Raw genomic sequence first — 24303 nt, 5'->3', positions numbered from 1 at the left:
CAGTGACCGCGTCAATAGTTACGATTTTCAAACTAACTTACCAGGTTGTACAGTAAATGAAGAACTTACGTGAGGCGGAAGGTAATCCGTGGGCTTGCAATATCCCACAGGTCCTGCGTGTGGCCTATGCCGTTCCTCGGAGTAGTCCCCAAGATCGGCTTGTAGGGCAAGACCCGCGAGTGTGAGCAGGGGCGTAATGATAGATGGTTCATGTAGGGGATGGTGAGGATGGAGGCTCTCCACCCCACCGCCATGCCTGACGACATTGTCGCGCAGTTGCAGGTAATAGTGGTGACGTGTCGTCTCATCGCTGAAATGCCAATTCAACCATTCATTCTTCACATTCGCCATTTTCTGCAATTTTTAACCCTCTGCGGTCCTATGTCGACTCACGACGTAAGCATATTTGCCTTCAGGTATCATACAATGATAAATTATAAAAACCCATTTTATACCGAAGCTTAGTATTGTATAACTAATGTTACGCTGAAATATTGAAATAAAGGGAAACTACGCGGTACCGCCCAAGAGTGACCAAATCAGTGCAGACTAACTGGACTATTTGGACCGCAAAGGGTTGATCGCTGTTGGATTATTTCTAACAACACCCTATGGAAATAATCAAGCGAGGACAAAAATGTCTCCGGGTTATTTTAAACAAAGGCACTAGGACTTCCACCAGATGCATCTGGTGTCCGTCTTCGAGTCATTCACTGCACAATGCCATACCATAATGTAAACAGTTTCTAGGTATAAGGGGACCTCAACTTTCTTTTGGGTGTCCAGAAACAGTCCTTCAGAAGATTCAATAGAGTAAAGACGTTTCCTCTGAGACCGTAAATAAATCGTATATTATAAAGTTAAAAGACTATTTCATTCCATAACCCATTTCCAATAATCGCCAATTTTACCCAGAAAACGTTCACCGAGTTTTATCTAAAAAACAGCTAAACTTTTCGGAACTTTTCTTTCATAGATCACTACTAGAACGAAAAGTTTCCTCCGACTGAAAAAATACGTTACAAAATGGAGAAGTTAAAATTGACAAAAATAAGATCAATTTTTCAATCAGCAACGTGACGCTGTAAAGGCCAAATCGAGAGAGAGAGAGAAATGTTTATCTACGTAGAAGCACCGAGTGTTAATTATTCATCAGTCACGATACGATTGATAATCCCGACGAGCGTGTCAGAAATATCGAAGAACCATTCACCAAAAGTACACGATCGATCCTACGGGGGAAGAGGAGCGAAGAAGAAGGCGGAGTAAGAGGAGGAAGGCGTTTGGTAACCGTGAGAAGCATAACTCACAGAAATGGCAAGGTATTATTATTAATTATGCAAATGGGTTTTCGCGATTCGCCGCGCTATCCGTTATACGGAACGTATTCGTGTACGGTGGAGGCGCCTCTCGCTCGCGCGCCATCAACGTAACCGGCATATTTTACTTTTAAAAATATGTGTACACGTATATGTAGAGAAATATACTTCTAACGCCTGCAGGTAAATCTGCTCGCGAGGCTACTCTATGTTAATACGACCGCTGACACGCGAATGTACAGCGTTAGACAGTGTGACTGATTAATCGTGGTGAAATTAACACGTGGTCACCAGCGCGGTGAAAGTTTGGGAACATTACGCGATCGTACGACGTCGAGTGAAGTAAGGTTATGTTGAGAAGTATGATTCTACTTGTCCGCTGTTTCTTCGTATTATTAAAAAAAACGCATAGAGTAAGTAAAACTATTCAGGTATCTGGAATATATTGAAATTTATTTCTGTAAAATTGAACCTTCGCGTAACTTCGTTTTTCCTCGTCGATGACGAGGAGAAACGATTTTCTGTTAATCCTGCCGATTAAATTTTCACGGGAGAGGCAAAAAACGAAATATTGCTCGGTAGTAATGCAACAGTGCGATACTGTAACAATAAATAAGCAGAATGTAAAAATTTGAAAATTCATTTCAAGTAAAAATAATTACGCAATTTTATTGAAACGTACTTTGTCGATTTTTAATTTTGTATGTATTATTCATAACTACAGAAGTTGTTCTTAGTCATACTTAGTATCAATTGTTTCGCTATTTTCTGTTGTGCAAAAATATCAAAAATCGTCGTTTTCGGAGTGGTTGAATATTTTCGACACAAAAGTGAAGAAAAAATGTGAGATTACGCAGTCCGTCGAAAGAGGTGCTAGTCGAAAAAAGACCGGACGTTTCGCTAGCCTCGGCTGGAAACTCTTCCGTGATTCGAGAATTCTCATTAGCTAATGAATATAATACCGCGCAATCAGTGTCCCTCTGCGCAATTAAAGAATCCCATTGCTAGAAAACCCGCGATTCACCGTGAACCGGAAGGCGTGGTATCGAAACAATGATCTGAACACACAGACTGCATAATTATCACTTGTTTAAGAAACAGAAAAAAATAAGAAGACACTCGGCCACTGTAAAATTAACGTTAACGTCGGATTACCGGTGAAGGAGGACCCGGTGTATTATACACTTCCGTGGACGTTTATATTAATTCTCGTGTATACTTTACGAATAGATTAAGCGTGATTCCAGCGCGTGGTATTTAAGATTTAAACCAATTTGCTTGTGGAAAGTAACATAATACAAAGTTCAAGTCATCTTCATTACTAATCTCGAAAGAAGAAGAAGAAGAAAAGAAAGAAAATAAAGGAGACAAATTACAAAAAGAGTAGAAGGAATTGTGCAAGTAACGTCACAAGTATACTGAATAAGAAAAAAGAAAAAAAGGAAACGAAAACATAGCTTGTGAAACTACGTTGCTTGAATGACAGCACGGGGTTCCCCCCCCCCCCTTTTGAGTTGCGTCGTAGATCCGCTTTCAGAAAACTGGCCGTATCTCGAGGAGAGACGTGCGTCGAAAGACACATCGTCATGCAGCATCACGTAATGATAAACAACAATGTCCACCTGAGAGCTTCGCAAAGTCACGTTCGATACACTTTGTACGCGTTACGCGTTACGATAGAAACTGACCTCATAAATCTGCAGAATACGCCGCGATTACGAAAGATTGCGCCAACCGAGGGAAGTTATTTTTATTTTTTAATTTAAATATCTGGAAGAAGTCTCAAGGGTAGGATGAACGGGGCTAAATTTTCATTTTAAACATCGCCGATGTTATTTCTTCTTACAAGAAAATGATACGGTTAAGAAGACCTGTTAACCCTTTCGTGAGCGAATTTTGTTTAAAGAATTTCTTACTTATCGACCGATCATCGTGTCTGTAAGGGATACGAAATTGAGACGAATTTTTGTTCGAGTGGGACACACCACGTCCCATTGGTCACGAAAGGGTTAATCTTCCGTAAATAATCACGCGATCAATTTCCAAGGAAACAGTTATAACAGATCACTGAGTAAATCTCTATTATGCTTCTTAACCCAAGAAACGATATTCTTCGATCGAATGGCTCCAAGTAAAATACGTGGAACAAGTGTCACACGAATTGATACATTATCAACATTGTTTCTACGATGAAATATCTGAGTGCGACGATTTTACCTTATTTCCAAAGGTTCCACCCCAAAAAAACTTGGAATTTTAAACACGGCTAATGATACAGACGCTTCGTGCGTATGAAGCTTAAGAAAGAAAGAAAAAAGAGAGAGAGAGAAAAAATGTAATAACACCACGTCAGATTTGGAAGTCGAAGCGTGGGTAAAAAATTAATCAAGGACGTCGCGAAGAAACGCAAGAATGAACGAAAGAGATCGAGCCGAGGTCGGGTCGTCTGCGAGTTGTGTCCGTCGAGCGTGTTGGTCCTTTCACGAATTAAACCCTCGTCGACGTGGACGTGCGGCGAATGCGGCGTGGCTCGATGTAAATCACGGGTTTCGGGTGGAAATCAGAAAGCAACTACGGATCAGTATAATTACTGGGACGAGTGCTTTCATTTAATGCGTACGGTCTATCTATCACGCGCCACGTAATAATTTATAATTACAAGAGTAGGTAGCACTTAGCTACCGGACAGGAGTCGAGATTTCGTTTCATGAGAGGGAGATCCCTCCAGCGAGCCACCCCTTTCCTTCCTCCCTTCTTGTCCTTCTCTTCTTCTTCATTCTTCCTCCTTTACCGCCTGCATCCTCGACAAGAAACGCTTTCTTATACAGGGTGTGTAACTTAATATACGATACTGTTCAGCTACGAATTTTTATTACCATTTAAAAATATAGGAATAAATTCTTAGAAATTATCCTATTTTTTTTAAAGATTTGCCGTTTCTGTGAATAACGTTTGCTTCAAAATTCATTCGTGTCATCTGTTATAATACAGGGGTGAGTTAATTTCACTTGATTTTCGTGGTTTACAAATAGCAACCATGTATAAAGTTAGAAGCCAATATACGATTAATGACATTAACCCCTTAACCTATGATTTCTTTTCTGACTACGTATATAAGCGTCAGCCATTTGTTTTAGTACTGTATCAGGTAACGAAAGGTAATCTGTTACAGATCAGTTACATTTAGCAATCCTCAGCCTTCCGAATTAAAACGAAATTAAGAATTAAAATGAATTTTTCTTACTAATATAACTATTTTTGTCAAATCTTGACCAAAATCTCTGCCACGAGTCTGACACGTTGTTGTAGGTTAAAGGGTTGATGAACTTAATTGTTAGATACTACTTAATTGTCTGATTGATCGGGTTATATTTAAAAGTGACGGGTAAATTTTTAACCGAGGCTGCAAAATTTGTTGTTCTGGACGTATCGATTTGAAATTCGGTTTATTAGATCGATATTGAAGCGTACAAAGGCTTAAGTTGGAAGTGTACCAAAAGGCTTCAATCAACGGGATCATAGTGGTAAGGAGATTTTCGTCGATAGCATCGAAAGGGGTTAAATAGAAAGAAAGGAAATTACGTTTGTTTGTGAAAATGAATTATTCGATCACACCCTGTATATAAGCGTGTACAACACGTGTACACTCAACACTGTGAAAATCTTTTTTTCGTCTCTCCCTCCGTCAGTCTCCGGTGCTCTCTTTAAGTTCAGCCTCTTGTCTTATTTCTTCGACTGTCCCTTTCTTACGTCTCGGTCCCCAGGGCAAAGCCAGGAACCCTTATAATCGCGATACATCGAGGTTAGGAAAAAGAGAGCAAAAAGTGTAAGATAGGAGGCCGGTAGGCTACGCGCGGGTTCGCCAGTTTGGCCCGGCTACGGTGGCACCAGGGGAGTATTTGAAGCGGAACGCTAATTACTCCGATTAATTCTGCAATCCATTTGGGAGCCTGTCCGATGGCCGGAGCGTCCTCGACTAATTTAGCTTCCTACGAGTGGCCAGCCTCTTTCGAGTGAATAATTTGTCAGCCTGCGTAGCCTCGATCCGACTACCGGAGTTTTTATTCGCCCCAAAGGATTCAATCCGATTCGATTTGCTCCTATAATAATTGTTTCTCCGGGCTTAATGTTAGAACGAATTAGAAGGAATAAGAGAGAGGGATTGGTGGAACATGTGGAATAGAGTGTTCGATGGTAGAGTACGTATAACAGTGAATTTGTGAAATGATTATGCAAAACAGAGAGATCGCGATTGTAAGTTAACCCCTTGACGTATGATTTCCTTTGAAACGTCGGCTATTTACTGGTTTAGTACTGTATCAAGTGAGAAAATTTAACGTATCGTAGATTAGTTAAACTTTATAAATTAAATCGAAAATTGGAATTAAAATTAATTTTTGTTACCGATACAACTGTTTTTATCAGATCTTGACCAAAATCTGTGGCACGAGTCTGACTCGTTGTTATACGGCGAAGGGTAAAGAAGATCGAAGTGTATTGCATCTTACCTTAGAAGCAATGGCGTATCCACGTAGTAGCGCACTCGAAAGTAAAGGACGAAGGCTGGTCTTCCGCTGCTGTCTAAGCCCTGGAAAAAATCAGATAAAAGTGATTCACTTCAATTTTCAGTTTTTATTTTAATCGTTGCATCGTTTAATGTTGAGTTTAGTACAGGGATATTTGTTAAAAGTTTCGTTTAAAATAATAATATTTCTTAAAATAGAATTTGAAAAATATTTTAATATTTTAATTTGGAATCTAGCTAATTTTGCTGAAGTTCGATCAGACTGATACCCAGGTATCCTTTCCTCTTGATGCTCTTATTTAAACTGATGCTCACTCTATTGGTTCGTCAAGCAGATGAAATTTTAATTGGTCAACTAATTCGAAGGATACTCCAGGTAGAATTCATTCCCTATTGATTTTATTGGAATACTTCATTCTTCTCATAGTTTCTCTTCCTTTTTACAAAATTTCATTTAAAATGCCAGATCATATTTCACAAGCATGCACATAACGATTCTTCGTCGTTTTCTAAATAGTATCATGTTTCAAGTTGCGTTACATTACATTTCCTCTACAATAGTACCAATCGGTAAATATTAAAATTTCATTTTATAACTCGACTCACTCGGTAACATGTACAAATTCCTCACCGTTCTGAAATGTACCGGCTACGAACGACATATAAACGGGAAGTGTATATCGATTTAACATAATCGACAGGATCGATCGTACAAAACATGGAAGACTTCGATAACGACACGTTAAGAACAACGTTGAACAAATCCTATTACCAATAATTCAAGTCGTACACATTCACTATCGAGACAATAACCTGTTTTGATAATTGAATTGTTCCCCTAGCTACGTAGAATAAACAACGCGACACTACGCGTCGATCAACTAAATCAAACAAAAGGCACCGCTCGTATTATCCGCTCGTTGAATCGATAACACCCGATATTACCATGGCGTTTTGTGTCGTTGACGTATTTAACAATACGCGCCGTTCATTCAGGACGCGAAACGCGGCATAAATCTTCTCTCACAGATTTACCTTCTGTCCGGTCGGGGCAGTGTTGTCCGCGAACATTAACTTTGGCAGGCTAGCGAGCTACCATCTATGCGTCGAAAGAAAAACCGCCGAGCGACGTGGGCGACACCACCAAACCGTGAATGTGTGCCCACGCGCGCCACCCTACCCACGCGTTCTCAAACACGGTAGCTACCGTGACCCGTTCCACCGGGAATCGGGATTAAATTCGACCGAGGATCTCTCTCTGGCTCTCTCTCGGTCGTGAAACTCGAGACCGCGAGATTCGAACACCGATAACGAGACGAATCCGTTGGATTCGGTGTGCGTCTGACAGGAATGACTGTTTAATGTGTTTTTTTTATTTCTCTGACGACGTCGAGATTGCGGAGAGTGTTTTACGATGAAATTAACGTCTATGATATGTTAGTTTTTTTAGTAAGTTGGTATTAAGGGGGGAACGTCGTAAAGAACTGTGTGAAAAAGGTTAAAGATGTCAGGAAAATCGATCGAAATAAAAAGTTCAATGACTGAACGATCGGATTATTTCGCAACTAATTTTACGCTACCATAACCTCGAACGGTAAGTTAAGAATAAGTAAACTCGTCACCTGTCAACGAAATGTTAATATTCATCAAGCTCTTTCTACGCAACGTACGCCGGTGATCTACTTTCGAGTAGTAGCGTATATAAACCGATGACGAAATACTCAGGTATCCCTATCGTAAAAATGCGAACGACCATAAAGCCGTTCTGTTACGGTAGCCTCTTATTTCTCCGACGGACTAATAAACGACGCTTCATAATATACGAGAAGAAGCCGGTCCATCGATCCGATCCTAATTTCGTTTCACCCACACCCACCAACACCAACCAGCCAACACAGCTCGATCCATCCGTAACGGTAGATAGTTCCATTGAAACTCGACAATCGAAAGGATTTCGTGGGTTTCACCGATAGAAATTAGGAGGCACACGCACACTGCCCCTTAAACCCTACTTTTCAGAAGTGTACGCGGAATGACCGATACATCATCGGACAGAGACAGAGACTCAACTTTGGAACAGAGAGTAGCACGCTGCAGCGAGGAGGAAGGGAGGGAGGGGGAGACGTGGAGAAGCGGTGGGCAGTAGGGGTGAAGGGAAAAAAAAGAGAATTTGAAGGACAGAGGACGAAGATGGGGCCAGAGGAAGGACGAAAGAGCCGAAGAACGGAACGAGGGGAGACAGGTACCAATAACGAAGCCCGCTCCAAATTCGGTAGCCGAAAATTAAACCGAGAAGGGTTTCTTGGTTATGTCTAGACCTAGACCCTCCGGTCAAATCGTAGCAAATTATACCGTCGGCTCCATCCGCATATTTTACGAACCATAAATATTAATCCACCTCACGGTGTATGCCTCTCCATCTTCCCACTTCTGTTCCACTCGTCCACTCTTTGCCTCTCTTTCGTCCTTCCACCTCTCCCTCCCCCGCCGTCCTCGGCCCCCGCCTCTTCGTTCGTCTCTACCACACGTCGCCACACAGGCGTTCTCGGATGGCCCGCGGATACAGTCGCCGCTAAAATCGAGAGTCCGGGACAAACACTTGGAATTTGCATACACACGCTCCGGATACGGGAGAGAGAGAGAGAGAGAGAGAGAGAGACTACTATACGTATCTCTGAGCGTGTAGCACGTAGCCAGCTACACCTATACCGACGTCGAGAAAACGTGGACGACATTGAAGCTCCGCGCCGTGCTAGCAGGTGTGGCTCACGCTGATTATTGGATCGCGATAAGTCTTTGTCGATCAGACAGGAATTCGGCTGTAGTAATACTTTTTTGTTTTGTTTTTTTTCTTTTTTTTTGGCAGCTGTCAGAGACTTTTTGACGAAATTTTATTTCGTTCGTTCAGTTTTTTCTTAGATCGACGATCTTTTTTTGCATTAAGGTTAGAATTTAATTCATTCTACAAGCCCTCTCAGACATTACACCTCGCGTGCATGCACAATTTGCTACTTCCTCGATTTAATCGCTAGCACGATCTCACGTTGACGCGAAACGTAAGAGACAAGCCATGCAACAAGCACGACATTCCGGGTCGCGGGTTTGAACGGTCGGAACGAATCGTCGTTTCAAAACGAATGCGGATACGCTCGTAGATAAACGCGGCTGCAATTTTGTGCTAATGACGAGGACCAACAAGCGACGCGCCCAATGCAACAGACAGCATGAAATTGATTATATACTTGCATTTAACATGGTCCAGTGGGTTCGCGGGACTGTATTGTTGATGTTGACTACTGCCGTTACTTGGCGCCTGGCGTGTTGCCACGGTAATCGCCCACTTATAGGTATTTCTACAGCATGTTCAGCTGGATATAGTGCGTGCATACACGCACCGATAAATCTTGTCCATTAGTAAGCAACGCTATATATCATTTCGCGCCTGTTATTTCAAACAATATCTCAATCATTTTTTCCACGCAACACGCGGACAAATGTTCGAAAAGGAACATCGAGGATTGGTTGGTAATCTTTACTCGATTGGTCCGTCGTTTAAATTTTTTCTGTATACATATCGTATTAAATAAACAATGTAATTTTGAATAATAAAAATTTCACCAAATGATATCAACAATTCGATACAAAGATGCTAATAACCTTAAAAACCTATCAACTCACACACACACACACACACGCAAACAAATGCACACATCGAAGCACGGTGTATTTCACCAACTATTAGACATCCATCTATACCGTTCGTCAAGCCCGTGAAAGCCTCAGTGGACAACGGCCACTTGCGATCGTCGATGGAAACCGAAAGTGCGACGCGGTGGTTCGGCTACGTACGCGTCACATTCCATCGGCGTCTCGTGCATATGCACAGCTCGAAAAGAACCGTGCACGCCTTGGCCAGAGATCGATTACGCTTTTAGGTTCGTTAACGCCAGCATATTCACACACGGTGGCTCCACTAACGAAATTCCAAACCGCGTGTATGCGAAACCCCATCTACCAGCGTAGAGAGCAAATGCAGAAAGAAACGAACGAGAGAAAGAGAAAGAAAGATGGTCGCGCGTCTATGGTGGGGATGGCAGAAAGCGCCGATAGGGGAGGGGCCCAGTTTTAATAGCCGAGGACCTCTCTCGCACGACTGCAGAAAATCCTCGCAGCCGATGTTCCTCCAAGATAAGCACGTAGTCCGGTAGCCCGGTTTTACCGAGCCAGTATTTATTGGTTATTGGTGTGGACCGTCATTAGCGAAACAGGGGTCCCACCGCTCCGAGCAGATACGAAGATATCGCACGAGGCGGTGCGCTCTGTCTCTCTCTAGCGCATGCTGCCCCACCAATACGTAATTTCCACTGGTCAACTCCCCGTTGCTCGCCCGATCGAACGCGTTGCACGCGGTTGACAAATTCCTGCGGTTCTGACCGTCCCCGGGGGAGAGTCTGCCCGTTGGTGGAATCGTTGAAATTGTTTCGAGAAGAGGAAGGGGTTACACACGGTGGTAAGATATTGAAAGTGTGGAATAATTTGCGGTTAATAATCGTCGTATATTATGAATGTATCACGGAGGTTTAAGGTTTGAGGTTAGGTACGAGAAACATAGATATCGTTGCATCTATTCGTTTACGAACAGTGTGCTTGGAATAGTTCGAAAGTAAAAGTGACACTGCTGTTTCGTTCAACGAATTTAACAACTAAAACAACTTTCTCAACAACAGTGAAACCTTCTAAAATTGATTTAAACATCGATCTTTAGTGCAAAATAAAATTCGTTCGAAAAGAATTCCGTTTGTAATACAAAAACATAACCTCGAATTAGCTTCGTCGAAATACATAATCTCGTTTCGAAAAATACTTGGGTAATAAATACCATCAGATAGCCATTCATCAAGAAGCGCAGGCGAACGAAAATACGATTGAGCCGATACGAGGAAAGAATTACAGGAACTTCCTGTAGAAAATATGAAAGGTATCGATAATAAACAGCACCGGGAGGCTATTCATCAAGCGTACCATGGAGAAAGAGAGAGAGAGAGAGGGGCAAACGGAGAAGAAGCAAAGCGGCAGAAGAGCACACCGAGAGTTGTCCGTAGTGGCGACGACGAGTTGCCGGGGTATATTGCGAAGCTACTCGTCTTGAGGAGGACTGCCGTTGTACGCTCGTTTAGCGCTACCCTCCGGGCAAAACCACGGCCGCCATCGTGCACCCGCGGATGGAAATGCTAATTTGACCGAAGAGGACCTTCTACGCACCCTTCTTCTTTCGCCGGGAGCGTGCTCGCTTCTTTTGCTCTTAAATCGTCTTTTTCTCGATTCCTCGCGACGAGACTTACCGTTCGAGTATCTCGACCCAGTCGCGTGTATATACGTTATATTATCCGGCACATGACCAACATATGCCCACTGTCGTTGGCGTTAACTATACATTCGAAAATTATCGCGATATTCTCTTCGAAAAAAAGAAAAAAAGGACTGATCTTTCCTTGAATCGACTTATACACACACACATATATATATTTTTTTTTTCGCTTCTTTTTATCTCCTGTTTCGAAGAGGATCCTTGGAGAAAAGTTATTTAAGCCCAAGCTAGATGAGTATCAACGATTATCGTTTGTGGCTTGATGATTAATTGGTTTATAAACATGGAGGCGTGTAAGATGAAACTTTTGAATATCTCTTTCTGTTCAAGTTCGCGTAACGATTGTACATTTTTATGGTATTGAAAACTTGGCTGTTTCTTTTGTACAAGAATTATCTTAGTGTTAAAAAAAAAAGAAAAAAATTCCTACCTTTTTAATAAGATACAGTGCTACAAATTCTCCCGCGCAATGGATAGTACAACACTCTTTTCGTTGCTATAATTTACGTTATAAGTATTTAATTAGGGGGGGGGGAATAACAAAACGCTCGGCAATTATGTCAACACAATCCACGGTTTGAACGTTATTTAATGCGGTGGAACGCGTCTCCGGCCGCTTTGTGAATTAAATTTGACTGCCCCGTTTCGTCTCCTAATAAAAACGATAAGCACGATAACAAACTCGTTTTAGAGACCCCGCGGCTTTACATTATTCCGATACAGGTAAAAACATTAACGGCGTATATAAAACGGCTTATCGAGCCTTTTATACGGCGGACAGATAGTTTATTTCAGATGATAGCCGGTGCTGTACGATTGTCCAAAATTAAATAGCGCAATTTTATCGAACGATTAAGGCGCCGAGGTGAGGACGCGGAGAAGGGATTGAAGCGAAAATAATTCACGGTTCACGTGGCGAAAACTTGCACACGCTTGTATTGTATGAATATGCTTGCGCGTTATTCTGCGTCAAGGGCGTATCACGTTTAGTCGGCAACATGGCCAAATTCACATCTGAATCATCTAAAACCTTGTGAATTCCTCCAGTGTGCATTTATACGCGGGACACAATCGTGTTACCGTGTAATTCATGCTTCTTCTTTCCCGCCTTTTCACTTCGTAGCACGGATTTCGATTTGCGTGTGAAATAAATAACGCGTGGTAAAATGTAAATGGTGATATACCGGGATTTGTGTAAACGTATTTTTTTTGTCGTTTTTGCTAGAATGTTACTTACGTAGGTATGAGAACTTCGCCAATTCTTCGGTGCGTATTTGCTTAATTTATTCTCGGGATCGACGAAGAGGTACTCGCCGTCTGAAACATTCGAAAATATAACAATTAACACTGTTCCGCTGATAAACAAACAAATTTTCATTCGTTAACTGCACATTTCTCGATTATAGAAATAAGACGTTATTTCTCAACGATTAACTTCGATCAACCGCCACTATTCCTTGCAACAATTGACGCGTAAGAATTAACATATTACCTCGAGAAAGGAAAAAAAAAAAGAAGAAATTCCTACCTAATTATCCATTGGAAAAAGAGAAATCCAAGTTTCCTCGATTCACGGTATCAACCTTGTTAAACACTAAAACAACAAAATTCCTTGGCCGCGACACGGTAAATATGAAACGGTGGAGAGAGATGGCCCCGGAATTCCGAAGAGCGAAACTTCCTCGATGATCTTCTTCCCGGAGCAGAGAGACTGTCGTCTCGAGTGACAAATTAATCGAATCGGTAGCGAACGGTGTTCGTTTATTATAATCGCGGAGGGAATACCGCGGTGTGTCTGGTTCGTTGGAGAAGTCGCGACATTCGGGGACTTGGCTCGAGTGAAATGGGCCCGTACAAGGGCCGCACATACGCGTCCACGGTGCCCTGATATGGTCGTTGCGTGGAGCCCGGAGACCCATTCTCCTCGCTCGACTTTTTGCACGGGCTGATGGTCCGAAATGCCGATACCCCTAAACGAGCGAAACAATGAAAGAGCTTGTCGGCGAGGAGATGTTCGTGAATGAGAGGGCTCCCAAACCTGTCCTGCCCACATGGGGCCAGACACTCGGCTCCCAGACCCTCATGGCGCGACAACGCGACGCGCTTTCCGAACTGGAACTCGATCTGGAACCTGGAACTGGGGCCCCCTTTGCGCGCCACGATCATGCGCTAGGTGCTATGCCACCGCCACACCATCGACCGCTTACGCGCTCCTGCTCTGGGACCTCTCTTTGCAGAGCGACCGAATCGTTGGGGAATGGTTCGGAGAGTGATCGTTTGTTTTCCTCGGAACGATTGAATTTGGAAATCTGTGGAGATATGAGCGATGGAATTGGGGAATTCGTGGAGATCTGAGCGATGGAGTTTGGAAATCTGTGGAGATCTGAGCGATGGAGTTTGGAAATCTGTGGAGATCTGAGCGATGGAGTTTGGAATCTGTGGAGATCTTCCCGATGGAATTGGGAGATCTGTGGAGAGCTGAGCGATAAAATTGGGAAATTTGGAAATCTGTGGAGGTCTGAGCGATAGAATTGGAAAATTTGAAAATCTGAGCGATAGAATTTGGAAATCTGTCAAAACCTGAACGACGGAACGACAGTGAATTCATCAGAGAGTAGTAGAGAATTAGGGGTAGTTTCCTACAAAACGATGGAATCACTGAGAAATTCACGGGATTGTAGAATCATTGAGAAATTATTGTCATTGTAATGGAATCACATTCGGCATCTATTCAGAGCTATGAAACTATCTAGGGATTCTCTTTACAGCTACGAAATCAGTGAACAACCCACTATCCATCCAATCAATGCAAAATACTCAATAACAAAATCACAGAAGCTGACCACCACATGGAGGAACGAAAAGGTACCCCAAAAAGCACGACACCCACACCATCCTACAACGTCCCTAACCGACCTTCAAGCCACCTCTCGACGTTCCGGAACAATCAGTCCAAGGGGGGTTGTCGTTTCACAGAAGCGTCAGCGAAACAGTTTTCACGGAACGCATAAACCCCCTGACTCCCGGCGACCTATAAAGGATAGCGAGGCGAGATGATGTCAGTGACCGAAACTCTCGGTGCTCGTCCCGTTTAGATCCTCGGCTACCATTATCAACCTGGTCCCGCAATAAAATATGTTATCGTGACGCTGCTTCATCGGCAAAACCATAAACCGTACGAGCACAACGAGAGAATGTATATGTACACATATATACAACGTGGAATCATTACAGGTTACGTTTCAAACATCTGCTCTTCAATAAAACTTCACGTCGTGAAGCCGGTCCGGGTAGTGTCGTTCGTGTTCGAACAGCCGCGCCTCGATTCGTCTCTCCGCGTCTCTCTCTTTCTCTCTTCACTCATCTTCTCTCCCTTTCTCACTCTCTCCGTGCTCTTCCATCGTCAGTTTCACACAGCGAGGTAGGCAAGTAGGAGTCGAGGATTCTTGGACACCCTGTATTTAGCATATTTCGATTTGCCCGAGATACTACAGTGAGCCCCAGCCGTCCACCTCGTCGACGTCCGGTGCCACGTGTGGCATGCTGCCTTTCAGACACGAAGGAGCGGATCGAGCCACATTCCGCGGTGGAGCCGGCCAAGGATGAAAGAAGAAGGAGCCGGGGGGATGTAATGCACTCTCCTCCACGGTGAAGAGAGGCCCACTGCCCGGGCCCTCTCTCACCGACGTCTCTCCGCTTTCCTTTCTGCTCTGCCTTCCCCTTTGCACGGTAAAAGAAGACGAGGACGAAGAAGAAGAAGAAGGGAAAGACACAGAGAGGAAAGGGAAGCGAGAGCACGCCGTGTACGCAGGAAGAAGAAAGAAGAAGAAGAAGAAGAGAACGGACAGCAGGACGATGAGAGGAACGAAAAAGAAGAAATCCAAGCAGCAGCAGCAGAAGAAGAAGAAGCAGAAGGTGGTGGAAGGACGAAGAAGGGAAGAAGATGAAGAAGAAGGTTAAGGCAGACGCGGGAGAAGAAGGTTGGGGGTGGCGACCTAAGAAGGTCAGAACATCGTATTTCTTGTGGCAGGCAAGAGAGAGTCAGCAGCGTCATTAAAAAGAAAAGTTCGTGCGGGTATTGTAAGTCAGCCCGAAACTTACGAAAAAATGCACCTTGGAATTATCGTCCTTCGAGAAGGTCTTTTCGATTTACACCGATTCTACCACTACTACCTGTCCGACGTTCCAAACAGAACATCCTTTTAAGAAATTCTTTCTCCTTCTTCTCGCCTGTGGTTCCTTCTTCTCTGGTATCAATTATTCTCCTTTTCTCGGTAAAAGTGCAGAGGAGTAAATAGAGAGTATCTCCTCTAAAAGTGTATAGATGTTACACCGCCTACCATTCCCTCTGTTTCACCTGTACCACTCACTCCTCTCTCTCATCCTCTCTTCTTATCTCTGTACTCTTCACCAAGTGGCTACCACCACAACACCACGCAGCATTGGCTTGGTTTTTGATCCCCGGAATTGGCACCGGAATCGTCGAACCAAGAGATAGATGGATGTATCGCGAGGCGGCCAGGGGGATCGAGAAAGTCGTAAGTCAACTTGGAGTTCTTTCGTTGTGCGATCTCTCCCTCCGTAGCCGAGGGCACCTGTGTTACCCGAGGTATAACCCGACCATTACCGGGGAATGTTGCCCGAGGGCTAACCCTGGCCCTCGTGTAACCAACCATCGGGGCCCATGGGGTCCATCTTATCCCACTAGAGATTCCCTCCAGTCACGGACGAAGCAAGATCTTACGTCGCTCTCTCTCTCTCTCTCTTCCTTCTTTCTCTCTGAAAGACTCGCTGCTTCCCTTTCATCCTCCTTTTTGTCTGTCTTCCACCCATTCTCCCTTCTTCTCTTTCTCTCTGCAGTTCTTCCCCCCTTCTTTTCCTCCTCCTCCTCTCCGCCCTTTCTATTTTTCTCTACTTTTCTCTTTTCTTCCCTTCCCTCTTCCCTCGTCTTTCTATCGCCGTTCTCTTTCTTTTTGTCGACCGCCACGCCCAGAACCGAGCCTAGGCAACGTGCTTACTTTTTTACGAGGCTCGACAAAGATGCGAGGAAAGAGAGCACAAGCACACGAGGGAGGGACGGAAGGAAAAACGCTGTCCCGTACCCGTAAAGCCTCCTCGGGCTCTGGAGAAGGAACTCTCACCACCGTCGCTCACCTTCTGCCGCACTTCAGAAACGTCATAAAGCAGCGTAATCGCGCGAGATGTAGCGCACCGAGAGTATAGCAGGGGAAACTAATCGAAGGGAGGAATGGGACTGCATTCTTCTCTAAACGGACAACTGTGTATGTACACGTTGCCGCGTACTAGCAAGTGGAGGATTGGCCAAGGGGTTGTTAGCAGAAGAGCCACTTAATGTTTCCCAACAATGCGATAATATACGTGTAACGTATCGGTATCGGAGATTTGGGTGATACAAGTTATTCTACGTGTCTTTTGTCGCTGATATAATTTTCATTTGCTTAACGTTCCGTTTACTTACCGTTCGAGAATTATGGGAGAGATAGCTCAACCCTTTTGTCCCTGAGCAATTTTTCTAGACTCTTCTAATTTTCTTCGTTTTCATTTGGGAGGCAGAAAATCCCCGAAAATTAAGGAAGATTTAGTTGTACCTCACGTGGTTTATTCTTCAAGTATTGGCACTAAATAGCTTTCAATTATTCTTCGATGATAATGAAATCTGGGAAAATTTTCCTCAACTTTCTTAATTTTCTTCATTTGGGAGTCGATATCTGAGACGGAGGTTTCTGTACCATTCAGAAACTTTTATACAGAGTATATTTTATTTATTTTGGCCCAAAGTGTGAGTGAGCACTAGTGCATATTTAGGCACCTAAGGATTAAAGTTGCAAAAAATAATTAAAAACAGCTACTTTCTAAATACGACCTATTCTCACTAGCACCATTACACAGCATATTAAAATTCACCAACAATCACTGGCCAAAAATCAGAAGAGATCCTTTAGACAGCCACGATTGATACCTAATTTCGCGTAAGATTCGTCGCTTACTCGCTGCTCGATTAACAGGCGAATATAATCAAGAGAAGATGCGCGAGTCGCGCGTTCCATTGCGGATCTCTCTCCCTCTAGCAGGTTCGAATGAAACGCGAGGGAACAAACCCGACGAAGGCAAAGAGCTCGTGCCTCTTCGTGGTGTTCATGGCGCAGGGATTCGCGCGCGCGCGCGCGCTTCATGACAAGAAAAAACCGCGAACGAACGATCCCCATAAACCCGTCGGTTTCCCAGAAAGAAACAATGTTCCCTCTTCCTTCTCCACCGTGGCGCAGCAATGCGCCGTAACCGTAATTACACCCGTAATCACCCCTGATTGCTAAGAGAAGGCTTCGGTCTCCTCTACCTTCGCACTCGCTATCTTTTACACGAGCAACTCTCTTCCACGACGTTGTATACTTTCTGGCCAAAGCTCTGTCCGACCAAGCGCCGTGCTTTTTTCTTCCACGATGTGCCTAGGTCCATCCTTTCGACCCTCTTCCTAGCGTGATCGTGGAAACTCGGGGATGAGAGTGGATGAAGATGCTGTCTTACGCGATCTTTGGTCTGAATTTGTCGATGATGATGACTTCACGTCGTTTTTCTCGATTTTCAGAAGTTTCACGAATATACGAATTTTGAAGGGAAGAAATTTTCTTCTTTTTTTTTTTTTCAATTTTTCTTATGGGGTTTTTTGGTCCCTGCCTGGAAGATTGCCCTCTTATCGGGAAAATCTGTTATATGAAACTAAATTAGCGAGTAAAAGAGGGGAATGCTTAAAAATGAAGTCTGATCAGTTAACACTTTCTGGTGTCAATTTATGATTCCTTTCGAGGTACAACATAAAGTATGTGCGATGTTTGATATTTCCGAAGATCTTCTCCCTTCGAACGAAAAATGGTAAAATGCAGAAGAATGAAGTACATAGGAAAGAAACGGTTTAACAACGTAGCTTTGTAATTAAACTATGCGCCGTCACACTTCCCGCGCAAATGTAACAATGTAATTGAGACATACGTAGAAGCATTTAGCAGGACTGAGGAGGCGTGTACTTGAAAAAAATACACGGCTTAGAGAACGGAAAAATGAGTTCGTGGAACTATGAAACAGACATTTTTCAACGGTGTACGAAACCGTGGCGAGCGCGGTTAGTCGCCCACATTCGTGGCCATTTGAAAGAATGGAACGCTGCGTGTATGACGTGTAATCATCATTCAGATCAAGATACTATTGTACGGTCTTTCACCATATACAATAATCGCATTGAAAGTTTGTCTTTTCTTCCCATACGATCCGGCAAAGTCTCGGGTGATACACCAATGCGTGAAGAATTTTAAAGGAATGCACAGATGTGTAATCTGTACACACGCTTATCCGTATGATGGATCGTTTTCCTTACACGATCAAGATCTCGGTATTATACACCGAAGTGTATTTTCTTTTTTTCCAATCTGATAGACACGTGTTCTCTTCCTTTCTGTGGACACAATTCTGTGGACGAGTCATACGAGTGGTATTCAGGGTTAATCGTAGCATTCCATCGTCAAGTGACGTGTGATTTTTTTTTAGAGAGGAATGCGTTACGCGTTGATCGTTCGATGGTAAGAACGAGAAAACTGGAGATCGGTTAAAATTGGAGAATAGAGAAGTAATTATTTTTAAGATACTCGAGACATTAGTCCTTGAGAAGATTTAGCCTAGTCTTTGGAAATCTTCTCGAGAGCAAGAAAATTCTCCTTTAAACGACATTTATGGGATAATTAAATTTACGAAGATTTTTCATTAATTTACAAATTGGAGGATTTGAGTTGTTCCGAGTCATCCGGTAGCAAGAAGACTACAAAGGAGTCTGAGACGTTGGTTTCCTGGATGATTGTGTCACTTCAATCAGGATTAATCGAGGAAAAAAAAAATCAAATCCAAGTGATACAATATTGGTTTTTCTGAATTGGACGAGAAAAATAATCGACGAGAAAGAGCGCGATAGTCTGTGGTCTAGGTGGTACCAATATACAAGCACCGGGTTTGGGGCCAGGCCAAGATACGTACCGAAATCGTATCCAGAGCTTTCTGAACGTTATTACACGTTCGTGGCCGGGGTAACGAAGCCTGTGTGTGCCTCGCGTTGCATTACAGAAGATAGATGGAGTTCCGTTGAACGGACCGAGGGGGATAAAATGTGGCTTCCACTAGCACCATCACTACCAGGCCCAACAACCATGGTACACACCAGCAGCGCCACCGGCACACCACTCCTCCACCGGAGGCAACTATCTGGAGCTCATCGCATATTTCATCCCGATCAAATTATTCCGAGGAACAAAACACGCCAGCGTTAGCGTACGTACGAGTGAGAATGTTGCCTGTACGGGCGCGGCATGTCTTTCGGCAGCTGTGCAGAGTGGAACGGAGATAGAGAAGAAAAAGAGAAAGACTTGGCGCGGTCGATTGCCAGGAAGAAGGCAGAATGATGAAGAAGAGGAAAAAAAAAGCAAATGGCGAAAGAGCGAAGTTGAAGAAGAAGAAGAGAAAGTGAAAAGGGGGGAAAAGGACTGCGATCCAATGCGATCGACGATACCGTCGATCGAGAGAACTGATGAGACGAAGAGGATTATTATTTGGACGTTCTGCCGGTGGGTGCAAATATTTCCTCGTATTTTCAATTTGATTGTTTATGCTCATTTTTCGAAGATTACACCTTAACAGTGTGTAATGAAAATATAACGATAATTTCAATTTTGCTTTTCGAAAATCTATATAATACAGATAGAATTGTGTAATTAAAACCGAGAAATTCTTGGATAAATAATCTATGCAATTTAGAGGAATCGATTGTTTTCGTGAGACGAGTTAACTCCGTTTTCTTTTCACTTTTCTTTACTATTTTTGTTCCATTTCGTATTTTCCGAAGGTTCTTCAAACCGCGTTTCTCGATTAACCTAACCTATTGCTCGTTACAAAGAGGTCAGTTAGGGATCGTATTATATATCGATATATATATATCGAAGAGAAGCCTAAAACTGCCTCCGCGATACGGACTGGCTCCTTCCTGGATGAGATTCCTTCTTCTTCTCTTCTGTCCCCCTCTTTCCACCACCGCCGCCCTCGTCATCTTCCTCCGCCCCCTTCCCTCCCCTCCCACGTCAGGGCCAACATGCACGGGGCTTCATTAGCGATCGCGTAATATAAATCAAACGACGACGCGTTTTAATTTATAAAACGCCATTACACCTTATGAATGACCCATTCATGTGAGAGGCTTCGCTTCGTGGACACGTGTCCCCGTTGTTACGACCACGAGTGCCAGAAAGGGAGAGCTCGAAGAAAGAGCCACCACCAGATAGAGAGAGTACGTATGTGTATGTGACAGAGAGAGACAGAGAGAGAGAGAGATCGACGAAGACAGAAGAACGTCGAAAAAGAAAGGGGCGAAAAGTAGGGGCAACAAGAAGGAACGTCTCCTCTGTCAAAAGAATCTTCTTCCCGCGAATCCGCGAGAAACTTTCTTTCAGCTTCGATCTTCGCGAAACGTTCAAACGAAAAATAGAGAAAGAGAGAGAGAAAGAGAGAGAGAAGCACAATTGTAAGAAACTCAAAGAAAAAGAGTTGAAAAAAAAAAGAAAAACTCAAGTTTCGGTTGGGCCCAAGCTATAGTTGCAGGCAGGAGAGGTGCTGCTTACGAGGAGAGGAGAGAAAGATCGGCATGTGTGTAATGGAGGGGAAGGAAGGACGTTGAAGCCCTGTTGTGACGCAGCCTTAGTTTCATCGAGGTATATACAGCGGAGGACCTGCTAAGGCCCATTCTCTGCCGGCTGCCCCCCCTCTCCCCCTCCTCTACGCCCTTCCGCCACTGAATCCCTCTCTCCTACGGCCTTTGGGCCCTTCCTCGCGGCCCCCTCCCCACCCTCCCCTCCACAGCGGGCCCTCGCTTCCTCTCGCCGCTGCTGCCCGCGTGCGCGCTCGCTCGCGTCGACGATTCCTGTCCTCGGAGTCCTCCTTCCACATTCCTGGGTCCCAAGTCGCCATGCGGCGGAGACGCTTGGGCGGGAGGTGGAATACGAGAGGCCCTATACAAATCACCGGGCTACCGTCTTACCCGGGCTCATTCCTTCTCTCCCTTCTTTCTCGCTCTTTCTCTTTCCTGTCCTTCCTCTTCTCTGTCACTCTTCTTCTTCTTCCTCTTCTTCTTCTCGCTTCTTCTTTTTCTCATTTCTTTTTATACCTGTGTCCTCTATCCTTCTCGAACTACCTATTATCTCTCTCTCTCTCTCATTTATCGTGTTCTCTCTCTTCTTCCTTTCTTCTTCATCGTAATGTTTCCTCCTCGTCTGTTGGTAGGCTACGTCCCTTCTATCTCTCTCTCTCTCTCACTTACTCTCGCCATCCTTTTTTCGCATTTCGTCTTTTATATATAATACGCGAGCAAGATTCTTTCCCTGTCTTTCTTATATAGAGTGTGTTCCTCGCTGGTAGGATACGTTGGTCTCGTCCTTCTTGGTCCCTCTTGCTGCCTTCGTCGTTCCTTCTTACTCGGTTAACCCTCCTCCCCGTCCTACCACCGCCACCTCCTCCTCCTCCTCCTCCTTTCGTGCACTTTCATGTCCCTTTTCGTCGGTTCCTTTTTCTCCTGTTTGCGAACAACACGCACCTCGACCCTCGGCCACGCACACGTACCACGCGCGTTGACGCCCAAAAAATTTGACCTTTCATATAAATTACTCGCGACATTCGCGGCCTCCGCCATAGAGGAGACTCGCGTGAGTTTTTTCTCGGGAGTATTCGACGATCATTTCCGTGAAATCTCGCGTATAATTAGAATGAAATATCGCGACGTAGAAATCTCTGTAAACATTTTTCTACCCTGAACGGATGAAACTGGAAATGAAAATTTGCGAAATTTCAATGGAGTAAAGAGGGTAAGTCAGAAATTTTTTTTCGAACGCATTTGGAAACTTCGTGGCGACATCGGAAAAAATTTCTCCGTCGCGTTCACCAAAGCGAAAAGGGTTGGAAACCAAAGAACTTTTCGGCGGCTGGTCGCGTTCCGCTCGCCCGGAGCGATCTTTCTCGATATCTATTTTTAGTAAGAAGCGTCCAAGACCAGACGGTGGTGATTACAAAATTGCAGCAGCGATTGGTCCGTGTCATTTTACCGCCACAGGCATGGGGGTCGGCCGAGGGGGACAAGAAGAAGACGAAGAGAAGTACGACGAAATGGCAGGGGCAGAAGAAGAAGAAGAAGACGAAGGAGGAGGAGCAGGCAGAAAAAGACGGGCAAGTCAACAACGAAAACGAACAGGAAGAACAAGAAGGAGAAGAAGAAGCATCACCAACCAACAGCAGCAGCAGAAGAAGAAGAAGAAGAAGAAGAAGAACAGGCAAAGATGGCCAGCAACAATGAAGTCTCTCGAAAAAAACTCAACCACCATAAGAAACCAACCCAACGTCCACAAAACCATGTACAGAAATCCTGAAAGGTCCTCCTAGATGGAAAACTTACGGTTGAAGTTAGCCAGGATATGCGGGTAGAAAGAGAATCGAGGGAAACCTCGGTGGAGGAGGACGAAGAAGTGGAAGAAGGACCGGTGAACGCAGCAGTTCGCGCACGTACGTGGTCGCGCGTAGAGCAAGGAACACGGAGGCGCGCAGAAGAGGCGAGAGAGCTCGTACAGAGGCCTCATAAGAGAGAAAGGAAGAAAAAGGGAGAGAAAAGAGAGGGGGAGAGAGAGAGAGGGTTCACGCAAACCGACGCATGCACGCATGCAGGGGTGTGAGCCACCTTTTTCTACTTGTTTTCGTTTTTCAGATGCATTTTTTTCCTGTCGTGGCATGGCTCGCGCGCCTCAAAACCCGCCAGCTCAGGCTCGTCGTGATGGGGCCCCGCTGGAATGTAGGAGGGAGGGGTCCCGCAGGGCCCAGCGAGGCCCAAGAAGGGTCCGTAGCGGGCTGGGGTGGGGGTACCAGTCGGACCGGCTTGTCATGACTGGTGGGAAGGCAAGAGAGCAGAGCGAGAAGGGTAGCGGCGAGCGAGCCCGGGTGTATATATTCGGTGAAGGGGAAGGGAGGACGCCAGCCTGTGCACAAGGAGGGCAGCCAACAGAGTGAGGGAGGAGGGCAAGAAGAGAGACCACGGCTATGCAGAAAGATTTCAAGATTAGTCAACGGGCTCTAACCTGAGAGAGAGAGAGAGAGAGAGAGCTCTCTTTTGCCCGGATTAATGTTTATGTAAGCCCTCCTCTGTTCCGATATGAAAAGCCACAGAGTATCGGGTTAGGTTGGCCAATGGCGCGTCTAGGACACACTTTCTCCGTGGCCGAGTGAATCCCGCGAGAAGACTCGCGGAGGATAGAGTGTCGCTGGTATTCGCGGACACTGGTCTGCTTAGTGAAAGTGTCTTTATCACGGACGATGTACTTTCTTTTCATTTATTTATTTTTTCTCTCTCTAGATAAAGACTTTTTACTCTCGCGTTGGAAGTACAGATATCGAAAGTGGGTTGACGATAATTGTAGAACGACGTAGAATAATTTAATTTGGTATTTCGTTTGGAATAAATGTAACGTTAGATTTACTTCGTATCAACTTCTTCACTTTGCGATTTATTTTCGATGCTATATACCTGTCCGGACCGGTATTCATAATTCGAATATTATTGCACGCAGAGAAGAAGGAAGAGGTAAATTATATATCTAAATTGCAACATTGTCGTGTAATTTCATATTCAAAAAGACCTGAGTCTTGAAAAGACTAAAAGAAAAGAAAAAAAAGAAAAGAGGGAACTAACAACATCTCCGAAAACTTTCTTCCACAATCATCCCCCAATTATGTGTGCCCTCTGAGAAACCATCGTTGTGAATATCGAAAATGTAAAAAATTCGGCAGGAAAACGATGCTGAAAGGCATAGCTCGCGGAGGGTAAAAAGTCGAGGGTCTGTCAATGACGGGCTAACGACGGTCCCCGTCACGAAATCGTGGGCCCAATTTGACGTAGGACGGGCGCGGATCGTGTCAAGAAGAGAACGTTCGCGCTCTCGCGAAACGCAACACCTAATGACTCGCGTGAGCTTCAGTAATTCGATCTACTCCAGAAAAGGAGGAGG

The 24303-nt window shown here is 44.4% G+C and overlaps 1 protein-coding gene across 1 annotated transcript in view; it reads right to left on the bottom strand.

Moving 5' to 3' along the window:
* The window catches only part of LOC108578634 (protein expanded-like), a 57318-nt gene that overhangs the window by 6230 nt on the left and 26785 nt on the right, over positions 1 to 24303 (bottom strand). The window contains exons 3-5 of the mRNA XM_017942001.1: positions 12450 to 12529; positions 5828 to 5907; positions 70 to 310 (exon numbers count right to left, since the gene is read on the bottom strand). Of these exons, the coding sequence (XP_017797490.1) occupies positions 70 to 310; positions 5828 to 5907; positions 12450 to 12529 (401 nt within the window). The remainder of the gene's footprint in view (positions 1 to 69; positions 311 to 5827; positions 5908 to 12449; positions 12530 to 24303) is intronic.

This window comes from Habropoda laboriosa, unplaced genomic scaffold (assembly GCF_001263275.1).
Source record: "Habropoda laboriosa isolate 0110345459 unplaced genomic scaffold, ASM126327v1 scaffold45, whole genome shotgun sequence".
Taxonomy (NCBI): Eukaryota; Metazoa; Arthropoda; class Insecta; order Hymenoptera; family Apidae; genus Habropoda; species Habropoda laboriosa.
Note: the sequence above shows the minus strand (reverse complement) of the source record. Positions and strands in the feature narration are given on the sequence as shown.